Raw genomic sequence first — 12,743 nt, forward strand, 5'->3', positions numbered from 1 at the left:
TTAGGAAAAGCCCAGAGTCACGAAACCCTGGCAGATTTTGCTAGCATCCAACCTAGTTGAGCTCTCTGTCCCCTGTTCCCTGCCTGCACACCGTGCCCCAGCTGGGTACTGGGTTCCAACTTCTTAGAACATTTCTGAAGAAACTGAAGTGATTATCATTTCTCTCCCGCGAACACAAAAACAGGTTTACTATCTGATGCCAAACAGACCTTCAGCAGAATTGTCACCATTTACATTTTGCCTCCGTAGACTTACATCATTTTCTTTCTCTGGCAATCTAAAAGCTCACTCTCATTCCCAGATTTAATTTCCAAACATAGCTACATGCTTCTTTCAGAAACAACACATGAGCCAGTTTACACGTGTAAATTGGATTTCCATTCTTTATATCATGTGCCAGTTCCATAACTCCACCTGAACTTTTTTGTTTTTAATGTGAGTCAGGGATGGTCTTTGATCTCTAGAGGGAACTTTGGTTTTCCTGGCCTTCAGATGGTATGTGATGCATCCGTTTGCATTGGCGTGGAATGGGCTCAAAGCAAGCAGGCTCACGGATTGCGTTTGTGAAGACCCCCAGCCATCCATTGGCCTGTTTCTTGTTGGGCACCAAGAAAAGCCTAAGTTTCAAGCGTTTGGCCTGTGTGTTTTAATAAATTTAGTTAGAAAATAGCCCCATCAGTCATTCTTATCATTCTGATAAACCTTCTGATCAGTCATTCTTCAGCCCCCCTGGTCTGGTCAAGGCCAGTGTGCTTAAAAACACCCTGGATTTAGAAAGTGAGGTGGGGTTCTGGGTAAAGAAACATATTTGTTCAGGTTCATGATTACAGAAAAGGGCAGATGGCCTTCCCCAAAATGGAGCATCGTACATAACACATAGTGGTTGCTGCTTTTCCTGGGAATTATTCAGCCCAGAAAAGACAAGGTAACTTATCTATGGTACGTTGTTAACAAACTGGTTTCTGACGTTGACGTTGCAAAGCACGGAGTTCTTAGTGTGTTATTCCTGTTTCCAGATCCCAACTGCTCCGCCAAGTTACGCTGGAAGACACCTCTGGTGAAAGACTTTAAGTTCCAGAGAATAAGAATCTCTCTTACCGATTTTATTCCCTGGCTGTGTCTTTCTTGAGGGAGAAATCAGTAACAGTAGCTGAACAAGGCCGCCTCGCAGCCAGGAGATTTGGAAATCCTAGACAAGGGGATTTTGTGTAAATGTGAACACTGCTGAACTGAAAAGCTAACACCGACTGCCCTCCCCTCCCCTGCCACACACACACACACACACACACACCTAATACCAAACCAACCTCAAACCCTGCAAACTAAAGCAAAGCTAATTGCAATAGGATTAGGCTCACTCGAACATGTGGCTGAGAAGACTGTTTCATCCTCTGGGTGTAGAACAGAACCAAGTTCACAGCCAGTGGGCCGAGCTGATGTTGGTTGAACATGGAGATCCCACACCATCGCCCCTCCCCAGCAAGTGCTGGACCTCAGGCAGCCTCTTGGAGATGACCATTTCACTGAGGAGGATGAATTGTGGCTTTCCCACAGGCCTGCCTCTTGGTTTTCACATTTCAGGGGGGTCAGGAGCAGCTAAGGAGATTGTGAGTGTGATTCCGAGGCGAGGCCCAACCGAATCATGGGGAGAGCTTTAAAAGCAGTGGTGGAGGGAGCCTGCCACATGCCAAAGAAGAAAAGGCTGTCTGGGAGTTGAAGGGACCATCACGCTTAGAAAGCAGCAGCCAGCCACTGTTCCTTCTCTGGGCCTCTTGCTCTGCCGTTGATGGCAGGAAGCAAGCATGCCTCCTTCTGCGGGGCAGTTTCTGGCTGGGCCAGCCGTCTCTCCCCTGATCACCTCTCCCTCTTCCCTCCTCATGAGTGTTCCTCCAGCCCTTCCCCAGTTCTATCCCCACGTCCATTTCAAAAGCTCAGATGGGGCCACCAGCTCAGAGTGCACTAGCTTAGCCAGAGGCCAATGCCACAGCAGATTTCCCATGATGCTGTCAACTGGCAGGGGTGCCCCAGGGTGGAGAGGTAACGCCTGCTGCCTAGCAAGCAGTGAGTTCTTGGGTCTTCTATGCAGATGTAGTGAAAGGTCCAGGGTGGGGTGAAGCACGTGAGGGTTTCTTGCTGCTTTGGGAGGGTATGGGGGACATTTTTGTCTTGGTTTTCTGCAAGTTCCATGAAAATGGTTCTCTTCAAAGCCCATTGTTTCTGTCATGATTTCCGTCTGTCCTCAGCAAGTCATTCCTTTATTTGGCATTTCCAACATCTCGGCCATTAGAAGCCCCATGTTCTCTGCACTGTTTGGCCAGTATAATCGCTAGCAATGATTCAAAGCAAAGAGTTTTAACCTGACGGCATGGAATGTAAAAATGAGGGCGGGTCCTTTTGCATATACTCTAATCACTGTATTGCTTTTTTCTATAAAACCAACCCATAAGCCTTTAACCTTTAAAGAAAATGAAAAAGGTTAGTGTTTGGGGGGAAACTGACCTCTTCATAAGCCGTTATGTCTGAGCTGAGTATGTTTTAATAAACCTTCTGATTTTTCTCGAGGCCCTAGTCTGCTGTGTCCCATCCTCTCCCCCCCCACCGCCCGCATCCTTGTAGAGCACCGGGGTAGCGAGGCCAATCTGGCCACCCCTGTGTAGCCCTCCTTCAGATTAGCGCATTTCCGTGGGTTGCCAGCATGGGGAAGAGGGAGCATGGCGCCAGAATGCCACCCCTACCTGACCTTCGGGAAGCGCCCGCCCGCCCCACCCCCGGAGCACGTGCTTGCTTCTAGGGAGAGAATCCCATCCCAGCCCTCTGTGCCAGGAGGGTCACTGGGTGGACTGGAACTTGGAGTATGGGGGCGGGGGGTGGACGGAGAGAAGCTAGGACCCGGGGTGGAGGCAGGTGCATGCAGACCCAGAATTCTGAAAGTCACAGAAATCTCTGAACACCTCGGTCCCATCTGGTGAAAAACGGCCGCGTTACATGTTCTCGTGCCGGGAAACGGTCGCTCACTCGCACTCCCTGGAGTCCTTCAGAGCTCTTTGATCCCATCAGTGACTCAGGCTGCAAGAGCTCCCCTTGCAGAGGGGAGAGCAAACACGGTCACATCCTCTCTAAGTTCTTGGCGGTCCAGGTGTGTCAGGTGGCGCAGCATAGATGGCTACAAGCGGAAAGGAACGTTTCACCACCATAGAAATGGAACCGGCTTTGAGCCACAGGAAACCTCACTTAATGAGACCTTTTTCTTTCCTTTTCTTTTTAAATCTCTGATAGTTTTTGCACTTCTGGGTTTTATTTTGGCTTTGAGGTCAAGAGTGGGCTGAATGCTCTCCCAGTGAGGGTGGAGACAGGGAGTGGGGGAGAGGGCAGAGAACTGTTCTTACAATGGCTTCACCTGAAGGGTGCGAAGAGACATCTTTGCCAAGAGACTGTGGTAGCCAGCTGCCCCCATGGAGTGAAGTTTAAATACAAAATTAAATGGCACCTCTGTTTAAGGTCTGTTTATGTAAACAAGACATTGGGGGAAGATGACCTGGAAGGAGAGCCTGTGTGGTCAAAACACCTAATTGTAAGCACAAATCTTTCCAGGTCCAGTTATCAAACTCACCTTGGGACTATAAGAGCCACTCTTTCCCCTCTAATAGAAAACGGTCATTCTGTGCTGGATTCCTCCCCTGGAGATGGAGTGGAGGGAGGGAGGCAATCGGCCCCAAGAATTGACAAACTGGGAAGTTCTGTGTGTCTCAAGGGTTGCAGATTTGGTTGTTGAAAGCTGGGGAGTCACTGTTTTAGCACAGATTCTGTCAGGGCCCACAGAACGTGGGCAAAGTGGGAGGGGTCTTCCTGGTTGGGCAAGGCTGAGTTGAACCCCGAACCGAAAGGGAGCATTGTGGCTTTTATAATCCAATGATGCAATGATTATACCAGCTTACAAGGAGTTCTCAGCAGGTGCTTTTTATTCATTGATAAAGAGCTAAGGCTCATTTTTGATAGATAATATATATTTATTAAATGTATTAATGTGTGTTTTATAATGTACCTTTATCCTCCCCTGGCTGACTGTTGCATACTTTAAAAAAATCGTTAAAGAAATTTCAGGACAATCAATGTGTACCATAAACGACTGTATATAAATATTACAAATTTAAAAGATTGTAAAGCATGGGCAAATAGGTTTTATTTTCAAAATGCTGTTCTTAACACAAAAAAATAAAGGCTTTACTATTTACTTAAGACGTGTGGTAGCTTGTCAAAACAACCCAATACAACTACTTGGCTTTCAGATCTGCCTGGAGGCTAAGTCCGTGGCATTTTGAATGGGAGAATCCTGGTTAGCAGCAAACTGCAGGACAGTTGAGGGTAATAAGTCCGTTTACCCATAAAATGAGGCATTTCTAGAATGCTTTGGGGCCTAGACAACAAAAATTCTTTATCTTTATTGTTGTCTGGGTTTAAGTGTCTTATCTTGATGCAGTCAAAGTTAAGGGTCAGTCTCCTTGGGAAATGATCACAGGCAATAATGACTTTTTTATGAAAAGAGTACTCACCGGATAAACTTAAAACCCACTGCAGAGGTTTGGGACTTTATTTTAAATATGGATCTTTGCAAAGGTGGCCAAAACTGGGAAACTGGTAACTAGAGAAAACTTCAACATCTCTTGGAATCAGAGTTCATTGTACATTTTAGCAGTGGATGGTATAGAAGAATACTCCTGAAGCACTGAGGAAATATACGGATGAAAGAATAAAACTGGGGGATAATGCAGAAAGTTAAAACTAGTACTTTCTTATGATAAACTATTTCCAGTAAAACATGTTTGCAACGAAAGATTCTTATCCGAATGCACCAAATCTAGTTGTTCAAGAAAGCACAATAGAGGAAGCATAACTTGAACATTTTCCTCAAGTGGAGTAACTGGAGCAAAGAGGGGAAAGGTATCGACAGCTGTTAAGGTTGCGGAGTCTTAGCTGCAGCCTCTTCTTCATCCTCCATTTTGCATTTTACTGCAAAGAAATGAAAGAGAAAGTCAGGGTCAATTTACAAGCCTAGACAGACTTGGCTTCTGGAAACTGCAGACTTTGATACACAGAAGTCAGTTGCTTCGAAACCCACTGAGCGACTGCGATGGTTCTGGTCCCGTGGATCTACCGGGGAAGAACACAGGGCCTTTGTCCTCCACCGGCAGCACCTGAAGTTTCAAAGCCACTTCATGTAACGTTCACGGCCATTCTGAGTTCAGTTCAGAAGAAGGTCAAAAGTATGCTTTGCAGGTCGGGGGCACTGAAGGAAGGAAGTTTTACTAAAGATGATGACAGATTCGAGGCTCTTGACTCAACCAAATCTGTCACCACTCACCCTGTTCCCCCCACACCCAAAATTAAAAACTCAGGACAGCACTGGGGTCAGTTCGAGGCCAGAAGAGAATCTTTTCTAGTCTTTTACGGTCTGGACAAGAATGTAATCCGGGTGATTTCCTGAGTCGGCCAAAGAGGAAAGTTAGCTGAACGCAGAGCACTGCACTATTTGTAAGGGTAATTGTCCCAATAGATAAAAGCCCCTTCCACCAAATATATGGAAACCCAGTCCCCTGGTGGGTGGGAGATCCATTTGGAAAGACCCTCTCTTTTTAATAAATCTTCGCTTCTAGTGTCCAAGTTAATGCCTGAAGGGTTATTCAGAGCAAGGCTGCAGGCTCTGGTCATGCTTGAAGAGCAGTGTTCGCGTAGAAGGGGTGGTGGGGGTTGGTACTGTGTAGAGCAGAGGTTTCGGTCGAGCCTGAACTCCCAGTGGCTGAGGGCACACGCTGGCCATGGACCGCTTCACATGCAGCACAGTGGACTAAACTGGCTAGCCCAGCAGTCTTCAGGCTGGCACTACACAAAGACTTCCCAAGGGTTCTTGGTCATGGTGTATTCAAAGACAGTTTCCAAATCTTGGCTTTCTTGCGTGGACTTGCAGTTGCTCATTTCCCTTTCCTACCTCTCCCCATCCTGACATTACCCAGGGTGTAAAAAATCCCCAGGTGCCAAACAAGGACGCAATTTGAAATGTTGGCATCCCCAGAGTCTCCTTTACTTTCTATACTTAATAACTATCAAATTTTAGAATGTATTTAGTTGGCTTTGTGAACTAGTATTGTATTAATAACTCAAACCAGAAAAATATTTTCAATACCAGGAGGCTGTGGTCACAGGAAAATTAATTTTTTTTCAATGTGTACTATTTTTGTTCCATATATATAGAAGCTGTACAGGTAACCACAGTGAAGACCCTGTATGCCTCTAGGCCTATTGATGACAATGCATGAGCGAGGATGGTCCACACCTAGGAGGTGCTCTCCCAGTATCCCACTGGCCCATGACATAATCTAGGATATGAATGTTTAGCAACAGGCCGGGGTGGCGGAGTTCTGATTTGTAGCATTTGCCAGTTTCCATGTCTGATTTCAAGCTACCAGCCTGACGACATAAGACAGAGGTAGGAAGGGGCGCACACAACCAGATGGAACAGCTCAGCACAGAGCTGTTCCAGATCCCCACGGGGAGGTGTGCAGGGAAACCCAGGCGCATGATGGTTTTCCACGTGTGGTTGGGGGACCAGCAATGTTTGCATCACTGGGAACCTATTAGAAATGCACATCCAGGCCCCCCGCCCCAGACCTATAGAATCAAAAATTGGGGGTGGAGCCCAGCCATCAGTATTCTTAACAAGCCCCCCCCTCCCGCGCCCCGGTGATTCTGATGTACACTAGATAAAGTTGAGACCCACTGACTAATGGTTTTTTATGCTGGCTGTGTTTAAGAATTACCTAGGTAGCTTCTGAAACCTGTTGGTACTTGGATCTTGCCCCAGACATTCTGATGTAATTGGTCTGGGGCCCGGGCATCAGTATTTATTCAAAGCTGTGTGTTGCTAAGATTCAGGGTCAAGAATCTTTCTTGCTAAGGGTCAAGAAACCCAAACCGTGGTTGGAGTCCCTTAAGGAAACGTGAATGCAAAGACCCTCAGAGCAGTTCACAGGAGTCTCAAAGTCTCAAAACTTAAGCCATTTGAATGACATTCTCTTTGGCCTACAACTGGCAGACAGACACTTAAGGCTACTGGTAGCGTGGAAGGAAAGAGGAATTGGCTGATGGGAGGAGTTCCCAAGCCTTGGGTTTTCTTTAGTTCCTCAACCCTGCTGGAAGGAAGAATTCACCTGCATGCCTTTCCTTTGTCCAATCCTGTCATGCCTTGAGACCCTCCTCCCCACACCTAGATTTTGACCTTGCCTGGGAAAAAGCCCCTCTCTGTTTCAGATCATTATACAAAAGTCTCGAAGGAGGAGAGTAGAAAGGGATGCTGGGGACACTCCTTCAAGTTGGAGAGTCAAGACACTAACTAGAGTTGATGGACCGGAAGTAAAGGTGTTGTGAAGCCTCATGATGGAATCACCTGGAACTCTGAACACTCCTGGTGCCCAGCCCCACCCCAGCCAATCAAGTCAGAATCTCTGGAGGTGGGGACTGCCCACCGGTGCAAACACACTGGAAAACTGGCAATATTAAGTGAAACTGAGCATGTACATTCCCCACAATGCAGCAATTCCATTCCTGTATCCAGCCCCTGGAGAAGCCCTTGCACACGTTACTGGCAGACATCAGTGAGGATGTTCATGATAGCAGAAAACTGGAAACAGCCCAAAAATCCATCACCAGCTGACTGCATAAATAAATTGTGGTTTACTGGAACAGTGAGTATACAGCACTGAACCCGAATGAACCACAGCTACCTGTGTCTGCTTACCTTAGCTTACGGTATTGAAGAAAAAGATGCAAGGCACAGAATAATACATACAGTGTGATTCTATGTATAGCAAATCTAAATGTAGAGGGTTGCATATAAAGATGAAGAGAATCTAAATAAAAGCAAGAGAACGATTATCACGAAAGTTAGGGTAAGTGGCTTCATGGTGGGAGGGGGAGCCGTAAAAGTGTTCAGTGTTCCACTTCCTTAACTGGTATGGTGGTTACCTGAGTGTTTGCTTTATAGCTATCTGTGTTTTATGGTCGCTATTATATGTATATTTCATCTCCTCCCAAGAAAAGGTAAGAAGAAATAAAGATGGTTGTCTGTAACTTGAAACTACAAAGTCAACTAATTAAGGAACGGGAAAGAGCAATTTAACTCTTTGGGGAGGGGGGGATGGGATTTAAGTGAGCTAATTCTCACCTGTCACATCAGGAAATCAGGAGATAGTGTCTAAACTTTTCCCTAACCCTAACCCTAACCCTAACCACCCAGAGGAACAGCTCAGAGCTCAAAGTGACTACCATAGAAGAGGGTGACAGAGATGACGTTCATTCATCCTCCTGTTCTATTCTATATACCCGTAACCACGGGAACCATGTACAAGGATTACTTTGCTAAAAATTAAGAAGCAGATAACGTCTCTCCTTAGTGGTTTTTCTCCTCCAGGTCTCGGTGGAAACTTGCACAGGCAGGTTATTCAGTAGAAGGAGGGAGCAAGGGAAGAGGCAGTGGAGGGGAGCAGGCAGTGAGATGAAAGACCCCAGTTTCCACCTTAGATTAGAGACATCACTGTGGTTGGCTTCCAGCACCAACACACGGCTGCCTCCATGGCCCTACGCTGTCCTGGTACCCCTTGGCGGACTGGTGCGGAGCCAGTTACGAAAGACCTTGAGAGAGAGGAAGATCCCAGAGTGATGCACCAGCCCTCCAGCTTCAGTTAAAGGCAGCGTGACAAGAAAGGTCTTGCGTACTAGTGAGACCCACTTACGCTCTCCTCCTCTCCACTGCCCCCGGCGCTCTCCTGTGTCACTCAGTGACAGAGCTGAGAACCCCAGACATGGCTAGAGAAGCTGCCTAAGACATAGGGAGGAAATTAAGGGACCACAGCGTCATCCAGCTACTCATTCAGTGTTGCCCAGATGTGGCCTCGGCACAAAGGACCAGCTGGGGCAAAAATACAGATTCCTGGGCCCTGCCTCAAACCTTGATAATCAGAATCTCGATGAGTGAGTGGGAATCAGCACCCACCACCTCTGCGCTTTGAGTGATCCTTCTGATGTGACAAGTTTGGGAAAGAGCGCTGTATCACTCAGCTATCACTCAGTGCCTGTTTCCTGAGGGCCCACTTCTGAGAGGGGCCCTGCCTCCTGAGGGCCCGGGAGGGGAAGACCCGCAAAGTGCTCAGCACTGAGTCTGATCCAGAGAAGCACACACTACATATTAGCTATTACTATTTTCAGGGCACAGTCTTTGACCTCAAGAAGCTCACAGAGGGGGAGGCAGGAAAATTAACGGGGAATTAGAGATGCTTACACACCAAAGAGAGAAGCTGCTTCAGTAAATGTGCCTCCATCACACAGATGGGTCCTGGGGTTACAAAGAGAAGACTGGTTCACACTCTCAAGATATATATATATATATATATATATAGATATATAGCTTAAAATATATTTTTATCCAATTAGCACCCAGTTTTTAGGATTCCGGGTAAAAAGACAACACTTCTATGGTACTTATTGGGCGCTTCGCTCATATGAAGTGGCAGTGAGGTACGTGCTGTTATTTTCCCCGATGACCGTACAGATGAGGAGACAGGCACACAGGTTAGGTAAGGAGCCTGGGGTCACACTGTGGGCTGTCCGGCTCCTGCATTCATGCCCTTAACCTCCACAGGGTCGCGGTCTCTCTCCCCAGGGAGATGAAGATTTCTGTAATGAAGATGCAACAAAAGGTGCTGCTCCCACATCTCTTCCCACATAGACAGTTTAGGAACAACCAAAATGCCCAACACCTGTGGAATGAGTAGATACCTGATAATTTATAAACTTGATAAAATAGGATGAAACCATTCAAAATGTGCTTTTGCAAAGTTTGAAGGAACAAGGAGACATGCCAAGAGCAAACTACAGTGGAATTTACAAAATTCCTATAAATTTTGATGATGCAAATTTTAAATTGCTCCATTCCAAAAGTTAACAATGTCTCCAAGGGGGACACTGTGGCTTCTGTCTGGTGGTGTTGAAAGCCAACAAAGCTGATGGCTCCAAAGGTAAAGTGGAAGCCAGGCTCTTTCACTCAGTCATCTCTGCCCTTGTTTTCCCTCTTGCTTTTCTGAAAAAAAAAGTTTATTTTTCTTGAAAACAAGTGATTCCTATTTTATATTTAGTCCTGAGTGAGATGTTCATAGTACATCCTTTAAATGTGACTGCCCTGTAAAAAATAAAATTACATTCATAACTAAGTGGTGGCCCAGCATTTCAACTCTTAAAAAAACTAAATATAGATAAAACGATTGAAAAGAAATGCGTGAATTTTTGTTTTCCCAAATGTCTACCGTCCACGTGCATCACTATACCATTGGGGAAAACTTTCTAAAAGAATTACCAGAAAATATACCAGACAGAAGATAAACAGACTGTCAGGGCATCAACGTGTACACGGTGTTACTGCGGTCACGCAGACCGCAGAGGTGGGGAGAGGCAGGGAGGAGGAGAGGTCGGGAGCTGGGGAGTCCCAGGGGAGCTGGCCTCCCAGTATCAGAAGACCCACTGTTGGGAGACCCCAGGGAGAGATCCACCCAAGGGTAAAGTTGCCTTAGTAGAGGTGACCACTGAAAAAATATTAATGAAATGTATGCTAGGAATAGTTTCTGATCGGGGAATTGGTAGAAAAGTAAAGTTTCCCCTCAGTTTGCTTGCTCGCAGAAGGGTAGACCTTGGTGTCAAGCAGACCCAGTGTTCAAATCCTGGCTCTGCCATCTGCTAGCTGGGTGACCCCAGCCCCAACCCCATTTCCTCGTTTGAACTAAGTAAAATAATCTTGACCTCACGGGGTCCTTATGAGATTAGGGAGATAATGTACCGAATGTGCCCAGTGCAGGGACTGATACGTTGTAGGTATTCAACAAATGTGACTTCTTTTCCCCTGAGTGGCCTGTAGAAATACAAGCTGAAATGTGGCTCTAGAGTTCACTTAGCATCTTTTAAACCTTATAACGTGTCACTCATCGTCTGAAAGTTAGTTATCTTGCAAGCTCAGCTATCAAACATGGCCAAGGATTTGAACGTAAGCAGAAGAAGCCAGTGTAGATGTTTTGGAATGTGTGCCCCAAACTCTGCTGTTTTAGTTGCAGGAGTGTCTCTGAGACCTCTCTCAGAGCTTGTGTGCCCATCCTTAAAGCGTCATTCGGGCAAGCTGAGCTACCAGATTTCCTCAGAGCATAACTGAGTTTAGAAATGAATTTGTGTCCCAATGACTGATAAGCACCTAAAAAGGTGTGCATCAAAGAAATTAAAGGCACAGTGAGACAGCCACTGCACACCCACCAGGATGATTACAATGAAAAAGACTCATCATACTAAGTGCTGGTGAGGATGCAGGACAACTTAATGCTCAGGCATCGCTAGTGGGGATGGGAAACAGTGCCAACACTTTAGCAAATGATTTGGCAGGATCTTGCCAAATTAAGTATTATGTATATACTCTCAGGCCCATCAGTTCCACTCCTGGCTAATCCTCAAATGAAGTGAGTTTACATCCACCAAAAAGCATATACAAGAATGTTCATAAAAACTGGATACAACCCAAGTGTCCATCAATAAGAGATATACACATTGTGATACTATTCACAGGAAAGCATACTACACATCAGTGAAAAAGAGGAAACTACTGCTGCCCTCAACATTTTGGTTGACTCTCCCAGATGTAATAGCCAGCAAAAGAAGCCAGGCACAGAGTCCATACTCTTTCCATTTATGTGAAGTTTGAGAATAAGCAAAACTATTCTGTGGTGACCCTTCTTCATCCTGATCCAGGTGCTGGTTACGTGGTGTGTGCATACAGAGAAGTTCACTGTGCTGTACACTTAGGACTAGGGCACCCTGCTGTCTGTGAGTTTGACCTCAACAAAAAATTAAATTAAATTAAATTAAATAAATAAAATAAAACAAAATAAAATAGGAAAATGGGGAGGAAGAGAATAGGCATCAAAATCTGAGGACGTCTTCACTCAGATCCAGGGCAGAGTCTAAGGTGCCTGACAGTCCCTGAGGGCTCCACACCTGAAACAGATTAGTAACCGTATCACACTATTAAGTAGAAAATCTGCATTTACTGAATGCTAGACATTATGTTCAGGGCTTTACACAAATTTATCATCTCGTTTAATCACCCCAGCCACTCTGGGAGCTAGATGCTATCATTATTCCCATTTACCAATGAGAAAATTAAGGCTCAGAGACACTAAGCAACTTGCCCAAGGTCACAGAGCTAAATAAATGGCCCTGCCAGAACTCTAAGCCTGGTCTGAGTCCAAAATCCATGGTCTTAACCATCATGTCATACTAATGCAGAGTATGAATTGGGGTCCCTTATCATCACCCAGAATAATCCAACAGAGTTTAAAGTCAGGTTGTATACTTTCCAATTAGGAGGTAGGGGAGTGCACAATATATATTACCAAGGTTTTTTTTTTTCTGTTTTTACTGGACTGAATTTTTAAAATAAGATTATTTTTCAATTATAAAAGCTGTTCATAGTCATTATAGAAAATCTGAAGAATATAGAAAAGAATATGAAAAAAACCCTCCACGTCCCCACTGGAAGAATATGTCATGGAAGATTTTCTTTCTAAAAAGAAAGAAATGTTGATGTGTAGAGGGTAATGTCAATAGTCTGGTATGTTTACCCCCCTTTCTTAACTGTGCCAGATGTTGGGTTGTGTTATTTT

General features: G+C 45.5%; 2 protein-coding genes across 3 annotated transcripts in view; one reads left to right on the forward strand and one right to left on the reverse strand.

The window, feature by feature from the left end:
• The window catches only part of GPRC5B (G protein-coupled receptor class C group 5 member B), a 42,488-nt gene that overhangs the window by 18,168 nt on the left and 11,577 nt on the right, over nucleotides 1–12,743 (forward strand). Inside the window, exon 4 of one of the 2 annotated variants that reach the window (XM_022552317.3) lies at nucleotides 1,017–6,391. The exons of the other annotated variant lie outside the window; for it this stretch is intronic. Within the exon in view, the coding sequence (XP_022408025.2) occupies nucleotides 1,017–1,061 (45 nt within the window). The 3' untranslated portion in view covers nucleotides 1,062–6,391. Of the gene's footprint in view, nucleotides 1–1,016; nucleotides 6,392–12,743 lie in introns of those variants that run through there. 2 annotated transcript variants of the gene reach the window in all.
• Nucleotides 594–12,743, reverse strand: part of IQCK (IQ motif containing K) — a 128,927-nt gene continuing 116,777 nt past the window's right edge. Inside the window, exon 9 of the mRNA XM_089896084.1 lies at nucleotides 594–5,007. Coding sequence (XP_089752210.1) covers nucleotides 4,952–5,007 — 56 coding nt within the window. The 3' untranslated portion in view covers nucleotides 594–4,951. The remainder of the gene's footprint in view (nucleotides 5,008–12,743) is intronic.

This window comes from Delphinapterus leucas, chromosome 15 (genome assembly GCF_059928025.1).
Source record: "Delphinapterus leucas isolate spDelLeu-1000000601 "Yukka" chromosome 15, BTC_Dleu_Yukka2, whole genome shotgun sequence".
Lineage (NCBI taxonomy): Eukaryota > Metazoa > Chordata > Mammalia > Artiodactyla > Monodontidae > Delphinapterus > Delphinapterus leucas.